General features: G+C 41.5%; 1 protein-coding gene across 1 annotated transcript in view; it reads right to left on the bottom strand.

The window, feature by feature from the left end:
- The window catches only part of PTPRT (protein tyrosine phosphatase receptor type T), a 582,983-nt gene that overhangs the window by 168,839 nt on the left and 399,160 nt on the right, over nucleotides 1–14,984 (bottom strand). Inside the window, exons 8-9 of the mRNA XM_088674576.1 lie at nucleotides 9,204–9,500; nucleotides 8,789–8,898 (exon numbers count right to left, since the gene is read on the bottom strand). Of these exons, the coding sequence (XP_088530702.1) occupies nucleotides 8,789–8,898; nucleotides 9,204–9,500 (407 nt within the window). The remainder of the gene's footprint in view (nucleotides 1–8,788; nucleotides 8,899–9,203; nucleotides 9,501–14,984) is intronic.

Consider the following 14,984-nt stretch of genomic DNA (forward strand, 5'->3'; position numbering starts at 1 on the left):
TGACTGGTTGGCTGAGATTGCTGCACCTAGGCCTGACATCACACTGTGGTGTGATGGTGGTGGTGCTTTTTTCTGATTTTCCAAAGTCAGATGACTTTGCTGTTGAATATAACATCCCCCCACTCAGGGGTGGAGGAAGGGGTGTGGTGGAGGCGGACTGCCCCGGGTGTCTTCGCTGAGGGGGGTGACATTTGGCCCACCACCCGCCTGTGACTCCCAAGCCTACCCTGAGCCATCAGGGTAAAGGGGGGGGGGAGCTGTGCCGCTTTGTTTTGACAGCTGGGGGAGGCTTGGGAGTCGCAGGCGGGCGGTGCGCCAAATGTCACCCCCCTCAGCGAAGACAACCGGGGTGATCCGCCCCCACCGCACCCCTTCCTCCGCCCCTGAGCTATCCCATGCCTGGGAGGGCACCCTCTGTGCCCCGCCCCCTGGGGGGTGCGCTCGCCCTGGGCAGCGCAGGCATAAGCTCCACTGCTGCCCCCGCTCCGCCCTGTCATACCCTTTGAGTTAGAGCAGGCATAGGCAAACTCAGCCCTTCAGATGTTTTGGGACTAAACTCCCATCAACCCTAGCTAACAGGACCAGTGGTCAGGGATGATGGAAACTGTAGTCTCAAAACATCTGAAGGGCCGAGATTGCCTATGCCTGCTCTAAGTCAAAGGGTATGACAGTAAGAAGCCCTGCATAATAGTTACTCCAGGCTGGGGTGACATATTTAGGTGACATATTTTGGTAGTCTTTAGAAAGGGTTTTTAAAAAGGGCAGTGCTTTAGCCTTCGGACTGCCTCAAAGTGCTTTTAATCATATTTCTTGCAGAATTTTATGTCCCTCCCCATCCCCATGTAGAACTCAAATGGGCCAGACTTCAGTGGGTTCGACCATCTGTATGCCAGGGAGACAGTGAATCGAGAACATTTTCCCCTCACATTTCCCTTTCTGTGCGCAGATAACTTTTTGAGTAGGCAGAACATTCAGTCAGGCACTTGCCCACCTCCAGTCTACAGTGGTACAATCCAGATTAGTTTCACTTTGCACTGCTTCAGCAATTCAATTTAAAAAATGGATAAGAAGAGATTTTGGCCATACTCCTGAACTGGAGGAAGCCAAGACAATTTGGAGAAGCAGCAAAATGTTTTCAGAAGGAGGTTAACAAACCTAGTATGCAGAATTCCACAATGCATCAGTAACAGGAGAGATCACTCTGGAATGTGCATGATTCTAAATATCATGAAGAAATGATCCACATAATGCTTTTAATCCTCTCTCTTTTTATCTGTTTGGTGTAAATGGTACGCAGCGTCTGAAGCTACTGTTTAGAATTTACAGGGAATTTTATTTCAGAGCTGTTTTGGGACTGAATGCCCATCATTTGTTCCCTATTACCTTGGAACGGGGTGAACCAAGTCTGGCATGAGGGTAACTTTGAGCTTGGTGGAGCCAGTTTAAACTGATTCTACCTATGGTGCCCGTAAGGTAGCTCTACAGAGTCCCTTTCCTCTTTCTCAGATGAGGACCCCCCATGGTTGGGTGCTTACAGAAACAGGCCTGGGATTTTTATTTTTATTTCAATTGTTGATAAGTTATCTTCACATAACTGAATTTGTGTCCTGGACTGGCTTTTAAAAAACACCTCTGAAGTGTGATTTTTTAAAAAAATTATTTTACACCCTGGGAGGATTTTCAGTTTTCCTTTCTGCTGAGTAGAATGTGGATTGTTCACCACACAGTGATTGTTGAAAGGCAATTAATGAAGCAATCAGATAATTGCTTTGTTGTAGAAACCCATTTTCCACCACTTGGGTAGTGGTGGTGGGATTCTGGACTGCATTTTGGTGGAGCCCAGCTATCAATTTCATTGTGATTTCTTTTGCCTTCCCTCCATATCTATGAAAAATGTCACCCTTGATAATACTATTGCTCCCCTCCCAGTACAATTAAGCCAATTGCTCAACACTCAATCAGTTTTTTTCTTTTAAAATCCATTATTTGCCAAATTGAGGATGAAGAATGTTGAGCCAAAATAAAGGCAGTTCAACTGAAGAAATAATATCATGCTTTCTTGCCTTTTCTCCATTTTAGAGCAGTGATGATGGTGTCCTTATGCAAAATTGGAGATATTTTATTGTTTTTAAAATAACATTATTTATATTCCCAAAATTTTGCCTCTTGGGAAGATTATAAACTCTTGAGAACCAATTATTCTTCTCTACTGGCATGTATGTGTGGGGATCTTGTATAAATAAGGAACTGCAAGAAATCTAACACACATTCCATCTAGCCTGAAGGACAAAAGTGGAGATGGGGATCTTTTCTGGCTTATATGGATCCCAGAGGGATTCTAGAAGCCTGCATTTAAATGCAAGCTAAAATACATACTGGTAACTACAAACTCCTTTTTAGCTCAGAGAGAAGCAGAAACTCCTTAAAATGAATCCCAACTCTTTCCCCATGAAAACATTAGACATCCTACTAGATTCATCTAATTACAATTGCAGAATTGTTATGAACGCAATAAGAAGGAAAATCAGAAAGAAGGTTAAGTTCAGATATAGGTTAAGAAGGTTAAGTTCAGATATAGGTTACCATAATTTGAAATGTGTGATACAATTAGATTAACTGAGAAAGTCACATATCAATAGCTTGCTTCACTCAAATGACATCTGAGTGATACTACAGGATTTTAAGGATGTGTGAAGGTTAACAAGAGGATGCAGGCAGCCTGATCTTCTGCTGACACATCAGCTGTGGCACAACCTATGTCTCTACCCCTGAAGTAGCAACTTAAGAACATAAGAAGATTCATGGATCCCACTGCCAGTACTGGACCCCCACCCCACCCTCTTTTTGTCAACTGTACCATTGCTACCCTAATTTCACTCACACCTGCTTGTCTTCATTCCTCCTCCTCTTCCGCTGACCAGGTATTCTGGGAAAGATGGACAGAAGAATGCTTCCATTACTCCAGATTGTCGCTGTCAGGGGATCTCCGTACAGGGAGCCTCCGCCTCTCCTGTTGACCAGCACCTCGCCCAGTGAGAGCAGCAGCAGCAGCAGCGGGTCAGGTGGGGGGAATGAGGAAGTTAGTGGGATGGAGGAGTCAGGGCTCAGCTATACTAGAGAGCCATTGCAACGCCCTGACCAACAGGTGGAGGGGAACAGGCGGCCCCTTCCAGCGCCCAAATTAAGGTCACCAAACGTAAGGTCGGGAGGAGGCTTTTTGGGGTGCCCAAACTCTTATGCTGGGCACGCAACAGGAAACGTCCACTCTCGGATTCTGCAAGTGACATGTTTTCTGCTATCTCTGCACTGTAAATACTATGCACAATAAAACTCTTAAAGACAGAGCAGACTTGGGCATCTTTACTCAAGAGTAGCCGCAACAGCACCATTACAGTCACGGTGACAAAAAAAAAAAATCATTTCAAATTTAGATTATTATTATTTTTTAAAAAACCAAGAACACTAGTTCTCAGAATGCAGCTCAAGATACCATGAAAACCTGTGAAAATATGTGTCCCCTTCAAAACTTCCCTCCAATACACACACACACACACACACACACACACACACACACACACAGCATATCACACACACACAGGATATCACACACACACACACGGCACAAAAATGCAGATGGCTGTGGCTACGAGGCTTACAAATTTATGGTTAGGGTAAATATCATCATCATCTTCAATAAGTTCCACATAATTGTATTTCCAAATTCAGGGAAATGACGTTAATGCTTCAGGAGAGCCCTCATCATGCAGTCTACATCATTCAGAGTGATGCCTCTTGGGCATTTTGAACGTTTGACTCATAGGAGAGAAGCTTTCAGACGAATAAGTAGAGAAACCTTAATGAACTGTATTAGGTCTGCCATTCACATCTAGATAGGAAACGGAGTTAACGGAGCATCCATATAATGCTTCTCAACACACACACACACCACACACACCATTCCTAATACATCACTCTGCTGGGGTCCAGAGCTTGTGTCTTTACATTAGCCCCACCACTGTTGCAGATGCTTAAAGGATCAGACTTAAAGTATCCATTCTGCACCATTTTAAACATTTATTTATTTACAAAAGTTACACTGCCTATCGGATTCATAGTTTAAACATTTGTGCAGGCATGCCTGCAATCATTCCACATCGCTACATCAAGTGTCTCTCTTTAGCTCTGTCACCTATCAGTTTGCTTCCCTGACTGATTTTTAAAATGCAACTGTGATCTCTCTTTTTTCTTGTAACCCATGGCTCCATCTGCTCAACATCCTCTAGTCATCACATCTACAATCATCTGCCTGCCTGCCTTGAATAGTTAGCTACCTGCCACTTTGGAATAGATTCTGTCTGCGTTTTGAGGGGGTGCATTCTGTGTGATGTGTGCTATAACCCTTCTCTGCCTGGATTCAATGAATCACTGGAAAAAGTGAAACTCTACGTTTTAAAATCTCTTTCTTAATCAGCAAGGCTGCAGTTTTGATTTATTAAACACTGCAAATAGTGTTTGTGTGAAGAATACACCACACTGCAGCAAGGGAGTCATAAAGGCTCATCGGGGACATTGGAAGTATAAACTGTTTTACACTTTGAGGTAGTTATTTATGAATTGAAGTCAGGTGCAAGGAACCTTTGGCCCTCCAAATGTTGCTGAACTACAACTCCAATCAACCCCAGCAACCATGATCAATGGCCAGGCAGGGCAATGGAAGTTGTAGTTCAGTAACATCTGAAGAGCCAAAGCTGCCCCGTATCTGAATAAAGTTATCATGACTTTACTTCGGCTTGAAGACTGATGCTGGCAACTTCCTTCTCACAGTTGATCTGCATGTGCTAGCCATAATAGTGTTCTATATCCTAAGAAGTCTTCCTAGGGGTGTGAAGATAGTTAGGCTTTTAGATCTGCAGGTTGTTTACGATGATCTCCTTGAAGGATGGGTTTATGTTGATGGCTTTTTGGTTCCTTCGGGCACCCATGCCTCTATTTAGCTATACAGTGGTACCTCTAGTTACGAACTTAATTTGTTCTGGAGGTCCATTCTTAACCTGAGACTGTTCTTAACTAGAGGCATGCTTTCACTAATGGGGCCTCCTGCTGCCTCTGCGCCGCTGGCACACGATTTCCGTTCTCATCTTGGGGCACAGTTCTCAACTCGAGGTAACTCTTCCAGGTTAGCGGAGTTTGTAACCTGAGGCGTTCGTAACTCGAGGTAGCACTGTATCTGGATGTATAGAGTCTGTAAGGTCAGCCGTTGTTATTGATTGACTGAATGAATCAACATTATGGCAAGGGGATAATAACTTGCAAACTAAAACTGCTAGCCAAGACAGCTCATATTTGAAGCACTGGGACAGATGTTATGGTGGCAGCCTGTCTAGGTAAGCATAGCATTCCAACTTTTGCCAGAAAGACTCAAGGCTATCACAAGGCATTTTACTGCCTGAGGCAAAGGAGAAGGTAGTCCTCACTCAATTTACGGAAGTCAAACTAGACTGAGAGCTGAATCTTATGTCGACACCGGTTACGAGACAGCATCTTCCACTGCATGTGAAGTCAGCAGGTTAGATTATTATTATACAAATTTATAGACTGCTTGACAACATAAGACCATCAAAGTGGTATACAAAATAAAAACAGAACAGAACACACAAACAAAAGTTCTAAAAATTATAAAATCCACTCAACAAACTCTTTTAAAAAAACAATAAAACCAACCATATAAACTCCAAAAACAACAAAGCAGAGTGCAACTCTGAGGCATATGATCTTTTCAGCGGTTCTGCATCTGAGAAGGGGGTGAGACACTTCCTTAGATATCCTTGTCCCAGGCTTAAGAGGCACACTGCAATTTATGTGGCACACATCTCTGTTCCAACATAGGGGCTCAAAGAAAATGACCAAGGCAGCAGAGAGTGCTACACACCCACCCAACCACCAGCACCCATCATGATCGATGCCTGCATCATTCTGCCTATTGAAAGGGCCAGTCCTGGAAAGAACAAGCCACCAGCTTTTGTGGGTCATGGACTTTATGGTTCCACTAGCATTTAGAAGCTGAAATATTGGGGGTATTTCAGTCTGGGTTTCCTTGGCTGCCCCAAATGACAGGATTGTTGATAAATATCAGCAGTAGCTTCCCCTCTTCCAAATCTTCCATTCTAACGTATTTTGCCTCTCCTGGTTGTCAAACAAAGAATGAACTTCACGGGAGTGACCACTTCACTTCTGCACCACATGAAAATCTGCCCAATACAGCTTTATACTAATCATATATGTTTAGAAGGTAGTTTTCAGTAGGATTTACTTCTAGGTAAGTGTAAGTGCCAGGGGAAAACAAATGCTCATTCATTAAGGACACAACTCTGCACACTGTAGGGTCACCGCCATGACCCTACAGTGTACTATTAAATTGCTCATTTAAAAAAAAAACAAGTTATAATCATAATTATGCAGCTATGCAATTACCCTAAAAATAAAACAAAATGAATTAATTAAAGATACCATCAGGAAGCAGGAAATGCCTCCTTAAATAGGTGATATCAGTAATGTCTTGCCTGGGACTGAAGGGCAAAGGAAAGGGGGAAATGGAGGGGAGATGAGTTTCATGATGACCTAGGTCCCTTGCTCCCCCACCTGAAATCTAGTAAGAGGTGAATTTCCTCTCCACACACGCACAGTTGTCAAACCACATATTTCCTCCCTTTTCAGCCACAACATGGCTTTAATTATCAATTTCTTGTTTCCTGGTGGTGGATTATTTCTAACTTATTTATTTGCAGTGTGGGAAGTTTCTTGTTCATTCATTTATTATTAATTTGGCCATAATTGCATGATTTATTTTTAAAATTGTGTGTGTGTGTGTGTGTGTGTGTGTGTGTGTGTGTACATACACACACACACACACACACACACACACACACACACACATACACGCAAACAGGAAAAATCTCGGAATCACTGTGAACCAAGAGATCTGAAGTAGAGCCTGAACCAAATTTGTGTTCAGTGCATACTCTCAGCCATCTCATCTGGATGCTCTATAACAAGCTGAATGAATAAATGATGACCATTATCAATTAAACGCCTTATGTGGAATCAACCAAAATGATTTTTATGATGCATCACCCCCACTCTGTATCTGTTCAGCCAGATAAGTAACTTCAGGAGTGGGAAATTCCTTCCAGTTTTCTGTACCTGCAGGCAGTGTAAACGGTAAGCTGTCTCTTAAAAATTACAAGGTGTTATATTTTTCATTGTGACTGCTGCTCTTTTATTTTCATAGTAACTCACAAGATCATACAAATTCCCAGAAAACAGTTTCCACTGAGGTAAGATTCAATGTGCAGCTTATTATCTGCCTTCACGTGCTGGGATCTGCAACACACCTGTCATGCCAGTGAAACAAAACAGTATTGTCTTAATTCATTTGCAAGCCATTTCCCATGTACTGATCTGCCATGTGCCTCAGCTGAAATGTTCAACACTAATGCCTCATGTAGCTGAGGATTTCCTATGCCCAGATATTGCGGGGAAGAACAAATTGTGGAAGCCTTTTAGTGACAAGTGCAAACAGCCACCAGAGACTCAGCTGAAACTATTCAACTCAATTTCTTACTTTGACCCAAACCACTTTTGAAAATCATGTTTCCAGATGTGAAAGGCTCAGCACATTAACCTTGCTGCAAACAGCCAGCCCTCTGCCATCTGTTTTTACAGCACAGACAACCGATAGAATTGCTATAGTCATAGAAGTGGTTGAAATGAGATGCAACAGGCAAAATCGTATTCTACCATAAAAGATTTTTTCCCCCCAGTGCATCAAATGGGCCTTTCAAGAAAATTATAGGCAGGAAACGAGATGGAATTTTAGTATTCACATTTAATCCCTTGCTGTCATAATACAGAGTTCAGGACCTAAGTTTTGTACAAGAGTTCATGAACTTCATTTGGCTACCTTCTCAACACTGCTGATTTTTCACTTCCTCTGTTTTATATTGGTAATGAGCACACAGGAATCTCAGAGTGGATTAAAATTAAAGTAATAATGATATCCTGCCCACAGGCAACCCCATCCCCACAACCCCAGTTCTCTGCTATGGCCATTATCCATTATGATGTGGATAATGATCCCAAAAGACTATTATTTCACTTAACAGAAAAGCTCAGGGAAAAAGCTCAAGAGTACATATTGTAAGGACTGTGTGTTGCTTCCAACCCAGAAAGGATTTCTACCAACAACAACTCAACTCATACAAAAAGGGGATATTTGTTTTTCCCTAGAGAACCAAAGGAATTACAGTGAGAAGTAAAATGACTAGATGTGGTCTGCAGGCCTTAAGATTCCCTAATAACCACACAAGACGTAACCGGCTCAACTCTTGCAAAATAAAGTATAATATTCACTATATCATATAATATATTTCAACAGAAATAAATCATAAAATTCAATAGAAAAAGCAGAAGATCCAGTGGATCAGTTCATTCTCTAATCAGTTCATGGATCAGGTCCAAATAAGTGTTGGTATCTATTTCACCTGCATCTGTTCATAAAGTCCAAGCAATCCACATAACTAGTAGTTACAGTTCCACAGAATCCTTTCCCAAAGACAAGGATTTCCGGAATATTAACCTTGTTTCGCCATCCTGGGCTTCATCAGTAGTACAGGTTCATATGTGATGTAACAAGATAGTGGATCTATGACATAGTAGTAGGCATCTACCCCACATTCACCACAGATGGAGGAAGTACATCTTGCATCATCTAACAATCAATTCCCCTTACCTCATAGAGTGTAATTATCCCATTAGTCTCATTTGGTGGCTTCCACTGAACGTAGATCTTTTCTTCAAAAGGTCCACCCTGAATCGATTCAAGGGGAACAGGTCCAGGAACTAGGAAGGACATGAGAAAAAGCAGTTATTTTTTACAATACTTATACCTTCTTCTTCTAAAATTTTCACCCACAAGAAAGAAGTATTCAGAATTGTTTAGGTCATCTACTTAAATAGGGCATTCAGGCTAGTTGCAAGATTGTGATAGAAATATTATTATTATTATTAATAATAATAATAATAATTTGCCTCCTTTGCATTTTTGTGGCTGTCTGCGTGTGTGCATGTGTACACACTGATAGTCACAACTTGTGTTTTCAACCATTTTAACATTTTAAGTCATTAGCGCTTTCTTTTTTCCTTACCATCCTCCTCAGTTTGAACTACCAGCTCTTCACTCTCCATCTTGCCCTCTGGGTTTGAAAGAGCCAACCTCAGTCGGATAGTCATGAAAGGCCGCAGTCCCCGCAAAGTATAGTGTGATGACGTCTGAATTAGTTCCTCCGCCTCATATTTCTGCTGGTTGAACACATACTGGTAATGGACTGTCAGGTTATAGCTGTGGCAACGAGTCACAGCATATCCGAAGGGCTCCCACTGCAAGGTCAGCTGACGTGATCGGATGTCAACAACCTCCACATTCTGTGGACCATGTACAGGATCTGTGGAGCAAGCATGCATTTTTTAGGTAAGTAGGCATCCAAAAGGTACACCTTTCTCTCTTCTCATATGCTAAGTTTGCTGGTAGAAATAAGTTAAGTTTACTTAAATAAATAATAGTTGTTCTATTTAAGTACTTGATGAGAAACTCAGTTATTTTGGTCAGAGAGACAATTAATTATAGGGAAGAAAAGCTGAAGGACTCATAGGATGGGATTGCCTGGGTCAACGGATGCTCAATAATGTCACTTATTATATTTTTGTACCACCGAAGTTGCCATTTGAATTTCTTCGCCAGGGATCAAAACGTCTTGGGTACTCTCAGGGGAATCATGAATTTGTATTATAAAACAGTTTAATGTACAAAAATCTTGAAGCAGTGTACAAAATAATGAGAAGCATACAATGTGTAATAAAACAACACTAGCATAAAGCAAAATTTCATACCTGTACCATGACCAGTAACAGATGACTAATATCACTAGTATGAAGATGCAGAAAACTTTTAATACCAGAAATGTATTTTTAACTTCACAACAATCCTATTGTTTCTACAACAATGTGTGCAAAATGCTTTGAAGAAATGACAATGACCATGTATTGTGTTGCTTGACTCATTCCGTGAAGCCTATGCAGACATATCATCTGCAGACATACCTGTATTAGCACAGTGAATCTTCTCCAGTCCTTATAACATTGTTGTTTGGATTAGGTAAATAGTTTCCTTCCAGCACTAATGTGCATTAAGAATGTTTGGTGTACACTAACAGGGCTACTGAACTCATTTAAATAGATGTCCTGGTGCTTTTCAGCCATCGTTCTTGTATGGAGGTAATTTAGAAGAGAAAAGTAATTACAAGGAGACAAAATTGCATTCTCTTTGGCTTTCTGTGACCTCTGCAAAATGTAACCTGGTCATAATTTACTCAGATTTGCTGCCTCATTATGCATCCAAGCCACAATGCATGTTCATGTGGTGAACAGAAAGCCAATGATCTATGGGATGCTTTTCATAAGATCAACCAATGGAACTCGGTTTGGAGCAGCTAAAGCCCCATGCAGAAGATAAATGCTGTTTACATGTGTGCCTTAAGGATTATCTCTACTGGATTTGCTCCTTCAACATGTCTGTGGAAGAGCAAACACGCATTCAGCCCAACCAATGCTGGATTTACGTATAAACTAAACAAGCTACAGCTTAGGGCCCCACTCTCTTGTCCCCCCCCCCAATATACTTCTTAATTGTATTTCACTATTATTACAGTTGTACCTCTGGTTACGAACTTAATTCATTCCGGAGGTCCGTTCTTAACCTGAAACCGTTCTTAACCTGAGGTACCACTTTAGCTAATGGGGCCTCCCACTGCTGCTGTGCCGCCACCGTGCAATTTCTGTTCTCATCCTGAGGTAAAGTTCTTAAGCCGAGGTACTACTTCCAGGTTAGCAGAGTCTGTAACCCAAAGTGTTTGTAACCCGAGGTGTTTGTAACCCAAGGTACCACAGTATTCCAGTTCAACAATTACTTTGATAAAATACATATTTTGTTATGTGGAAATGGCTTTAGATACCTATTAGGTCCATAAATTATCATATAGCATATATTCAGCACAAAAAACAACAACAATTTGTTGTTGACAAAAGACAGCTGGACAAATAAATTACCTTAAATAGTTTAGGGCCTCATCAAATCTAAATCCGGCCCTGAGCCCAACACATTCTGAATCTGCATATGTGCTTCTCTCCCTTAAAAACTGTGGTTATCATGTGGTTAGAGTCTATGATAACAACATTCACATGAATGTTTAAGAACAGGGAAAGCATCCAGTTAAGAGATACTTAAACTCCAGGATGACTGAGATTATAAAATCAAGTTTCAGATCGAGACAAAGGATGAATGTGTATGTGAGAATGATTAACACGAATTATTGTTGTTGTTGTTTAGTCCTTTAGTTGTGTCCAACTCTTCATGACCCCATGGACCAGAGCACACCAGGCACTCCTGTCTTCCACTGCCTCCCACAGTTTGGTCAAACTCATGTTAGTATCTTTGAGAACACTGTCCAACTATCTCATCCTCTGTCATCCCAATCGCCTTGTGCCCTCAATCTTTCCCAACATCAGGGTCTTTTCCAGGCAGTCTTTTCTTCTCATGCGGTGGCCAAAGTATTGGAGCCTCAGCTTCAGTGAGCACTCAGGGCTGATTTCCTAAAAAATGGATAGGTTTGATCTTCTTGCAGTCCACAGGACTCTCAGGAGTCTCCTCCAGCACCATAATTCAAAAGCATAATTCAAAAGTCCTTCCAGTGAGCACTCAGGGCTGATTTCCTAAAAAATTGATAGGTTTGATCTTCTTGCAGTCCACAGGACTCTCAGGAGTCTCCTCCAGCACCATAATTCAAAAGCATCAATTCTTTGGCGATCAGCCTTCTTTATGGTCCAGCTCTCACTTCCATACATCACTACTGGGAAAACCATAGCTTTATCTATACGGACCTTTGTCGGCAAGTTGATGTCTCTGCTTTTTAAGATGCTGTCTAGGTTTGTCATCGCTTTTCTCCCAAGAAGCAGTCTTTTAATTTTGTGACTGCTGTCACCATCTGCAGTGATCATGGAGCCCAGGAAAGTAAAATCTCTCACTGCCTCCATTTCTATTTGCCCCTTCTATTTGCCAGGAGGTGATGGGACCAGTGGCCATGATCTTAGTTTTTTGGATGTTGAGCTTCAGATCATATTTTGCGCTCTCCTCTTCTAATTCTAATTATAAGCGGCTTATTTCTAACATGCTTTGAATTGCATTACTTGTTGTTTCTGTCTTCTATTAGAAAGAAAGCGTGCAAGCTTTCGCTGTATGACCCCAACAGCCCATTTGTGCATATCTTACCTTTTTAAACATTAAAGTTTCTGTGTTGTTCTTTGAAAGGTTCTCAGAGCAGCTTACAAAAATTCGATGCACCTGCCTCTCAGGCTCACAATCTAAAGATCCTTGGCACATGAGGATAAAGGAACGGGAGAGGAGAGGAGAAAGCAAATTCCAGCACATGCTAGTATTTGTGGTAGTTTGTGGCTGTGTTTCACTTCAGAGGAGCAGTCCCTTCCCAGAAGCACTTTTCATCCCCAAATCATATCCAGTGGCAACATCCAGGCTAGGAAGTTAGGGAAACTCTTGCCACCCAGTTCTACCTGAGAGAGCTGGCTTGTGACCAGCTTAAATCATCACAGGAAGGGTATTGTTACCTAAAGCCCTTGCAGATGTCAGTGGTGATACATTATTATGAATGCAACAATATACAATATTACTGTGTGCATTTTGATACTGTGTACAGTAAAACTCAAATACTGTAATCACCAACTGTTCACCATGAGTGCACATATGGACATGCATAACATAGTGATGGATTACATATATACAGTGCAATTTCCACTCATAATCTCTCTATTTCTCATAACTCTTCTACTGACATTAGGCTGTTGCCATCACTGTACTCTTTTTGGCACCTACTTAAAATATTTGTGTTTAAGCATACCTATCCAGACATGTAGAAGTTACATGTGTTTAAATCTGTCTTTAGCTTACTGTATAAGTTTAATTCGTTTTGAATGTTTTTTAAATTCCCACTTTTAACTGTTTTTACTGATAATTTTAAAGAGTCTTTTTTGTCTAAACCTCTTTGAAAAATAGAAAAATATTTCAAGGTGCTATGAAATTATATCACCTGCTAATTCCATATTCTCCTTGTATTAATTCGTAGAAGTAAAATATATAATAAAAATTATATATATATATATATATATATATATATATATATATATATAAACCCACACAAAGAAACAAAACTAAGGAAACCTATAGACATCTGTCCTCAAAACCACATGTGACATGAAGAAGAAAATCTAAAACTTGTTATGGAAGAGAACAAGCAAAACATTGTTTTTACTTCTGCTCATGAACAAGGAATAGATTTGTTGAGCAGCTGGTGTGCTGCTTCTATCTATGAAATAGATGACCATTTTTTTTAAAAAAGCTTCAATATAGTCACATTTATTTTGAAGCCTGTTTTAACAAATTTGGCTCAACATTCTAAATATGTGAAATAATTTTATCTTGCATGGATGGGAAAACAAGTCCGGTGTACTGCTATTTAAAGAAGTGTTTAATTTATTTTTAAAGTATCTTGTGTGCTGCATTTCTGGGCAAAGCCACAACTCATAACATTATAAAACAGTACAGATAGGGTCAGGGGCTGTCTTAAGCATATGCGGTGCCAAGGTGCAAAGATCTGCCCAGCACACACACACCCCAGGTTGCCCAGTCCCAGGCACGCTGGAAGGTAGAGTTGGCCAGCCGCCTCAGTGTCTCGCTGGCTCGGTTCCCCCAAAATTCATGGTGCAGAGCTGCCTGCAGCAGAAGAGCCCACCGCGGCACTCCGACCAATGGGCGGGCTCTTCCCCGGACTCAACTCTCAGACCCCGGACTCTTGGCCTGGCACCCCTGAGAGCCCGGCGCCCGGGTGCCACACACCCCTAGCGCCTATGGGTAAGACGGCCCTGGATAGGGTAAAATTCAACATAGTAAGGAGATTGTTCCATCAGTGGAAGCTTTTCTGTCCACCAGAATGGACTCCTCTTTCCTCTCCCTTCACTCTCTTTTAAGGGTTCTCCTAACTCTCCAGAGCAGATTTGGTAGAGATGCAAGGAATGTGTGAGGGGAGAAGCCCCAGTATGCTCATTTGAGTCCGTGCACTTGCTTTTGCTACCAAAACTGGACAGTTGAATATAGCCCATATAAAATAAACATGACAACAACAATGATGCTAGCAATCTTAAAAACCTAGGCCAGCTGGAATGGTTTAAAAATATCAGTGTAACTTACTACCCGACCAACAGAACTGTCAACACTGAAATAACCAATACAGTACTATGATAGCAGCTTTTAAGAGGAAGTGTTTCAAGAGAGAGAGAGGCTTTTAAACTTAACTTAAACTTGACATAAAAATTAGCAACCTTGAGGCAATACACATCTCTGGTCGCACCCACACCACACATTTAACACACTTTTTATACCACTTCACCAGCCATGGCTTCTCCCAGAGAATCCTGTGAACCATCCTTTGTTAGAGGTGCTGGGAATTGTGGCTGTGAGGGGTGTCCTAGCAACTCTTAACACCCTTAACAAACTATAGTGCCCGGCTGGGGGATGATGGGAGCTAAAGTTCAACAACACCTGGAAAGCCACATTCCCCATCTTAATCACAAGGAGGGTAAAGAGAATACAAGCATTAGGACCACCTTACCTGCCTGAGACTTTGGTACCTGAAAAAACACACACCTGTTCCCACATCCACTGACGCTTTCCTCAGGTACCACCAAATTCAGGTGGTTGACAACCAGAGAGGGCGAGTTTTTAATTGTGGAATCCCCATTTTAAAAATTGCTTGTATATTTCATGGCCACCCTTCGATTGTGAAAGAGTGATTTTCTAGACTTGA

The sequence above is a fragment of the Zootoca vivipara genome, chromosome 7 (genome assembly GCF_965207765.1).
Source record: "Zootoca vivipara chromosome 7, rZooViv2.hap1.1, whole genome shotgun sequence".
Classification (NCBI taxonomy): Eukaryota; Metazoa; Chordata; class Lepidosauria; order Squamata; family Lacertidae; genus Zootoca; species Zootoca vivipara.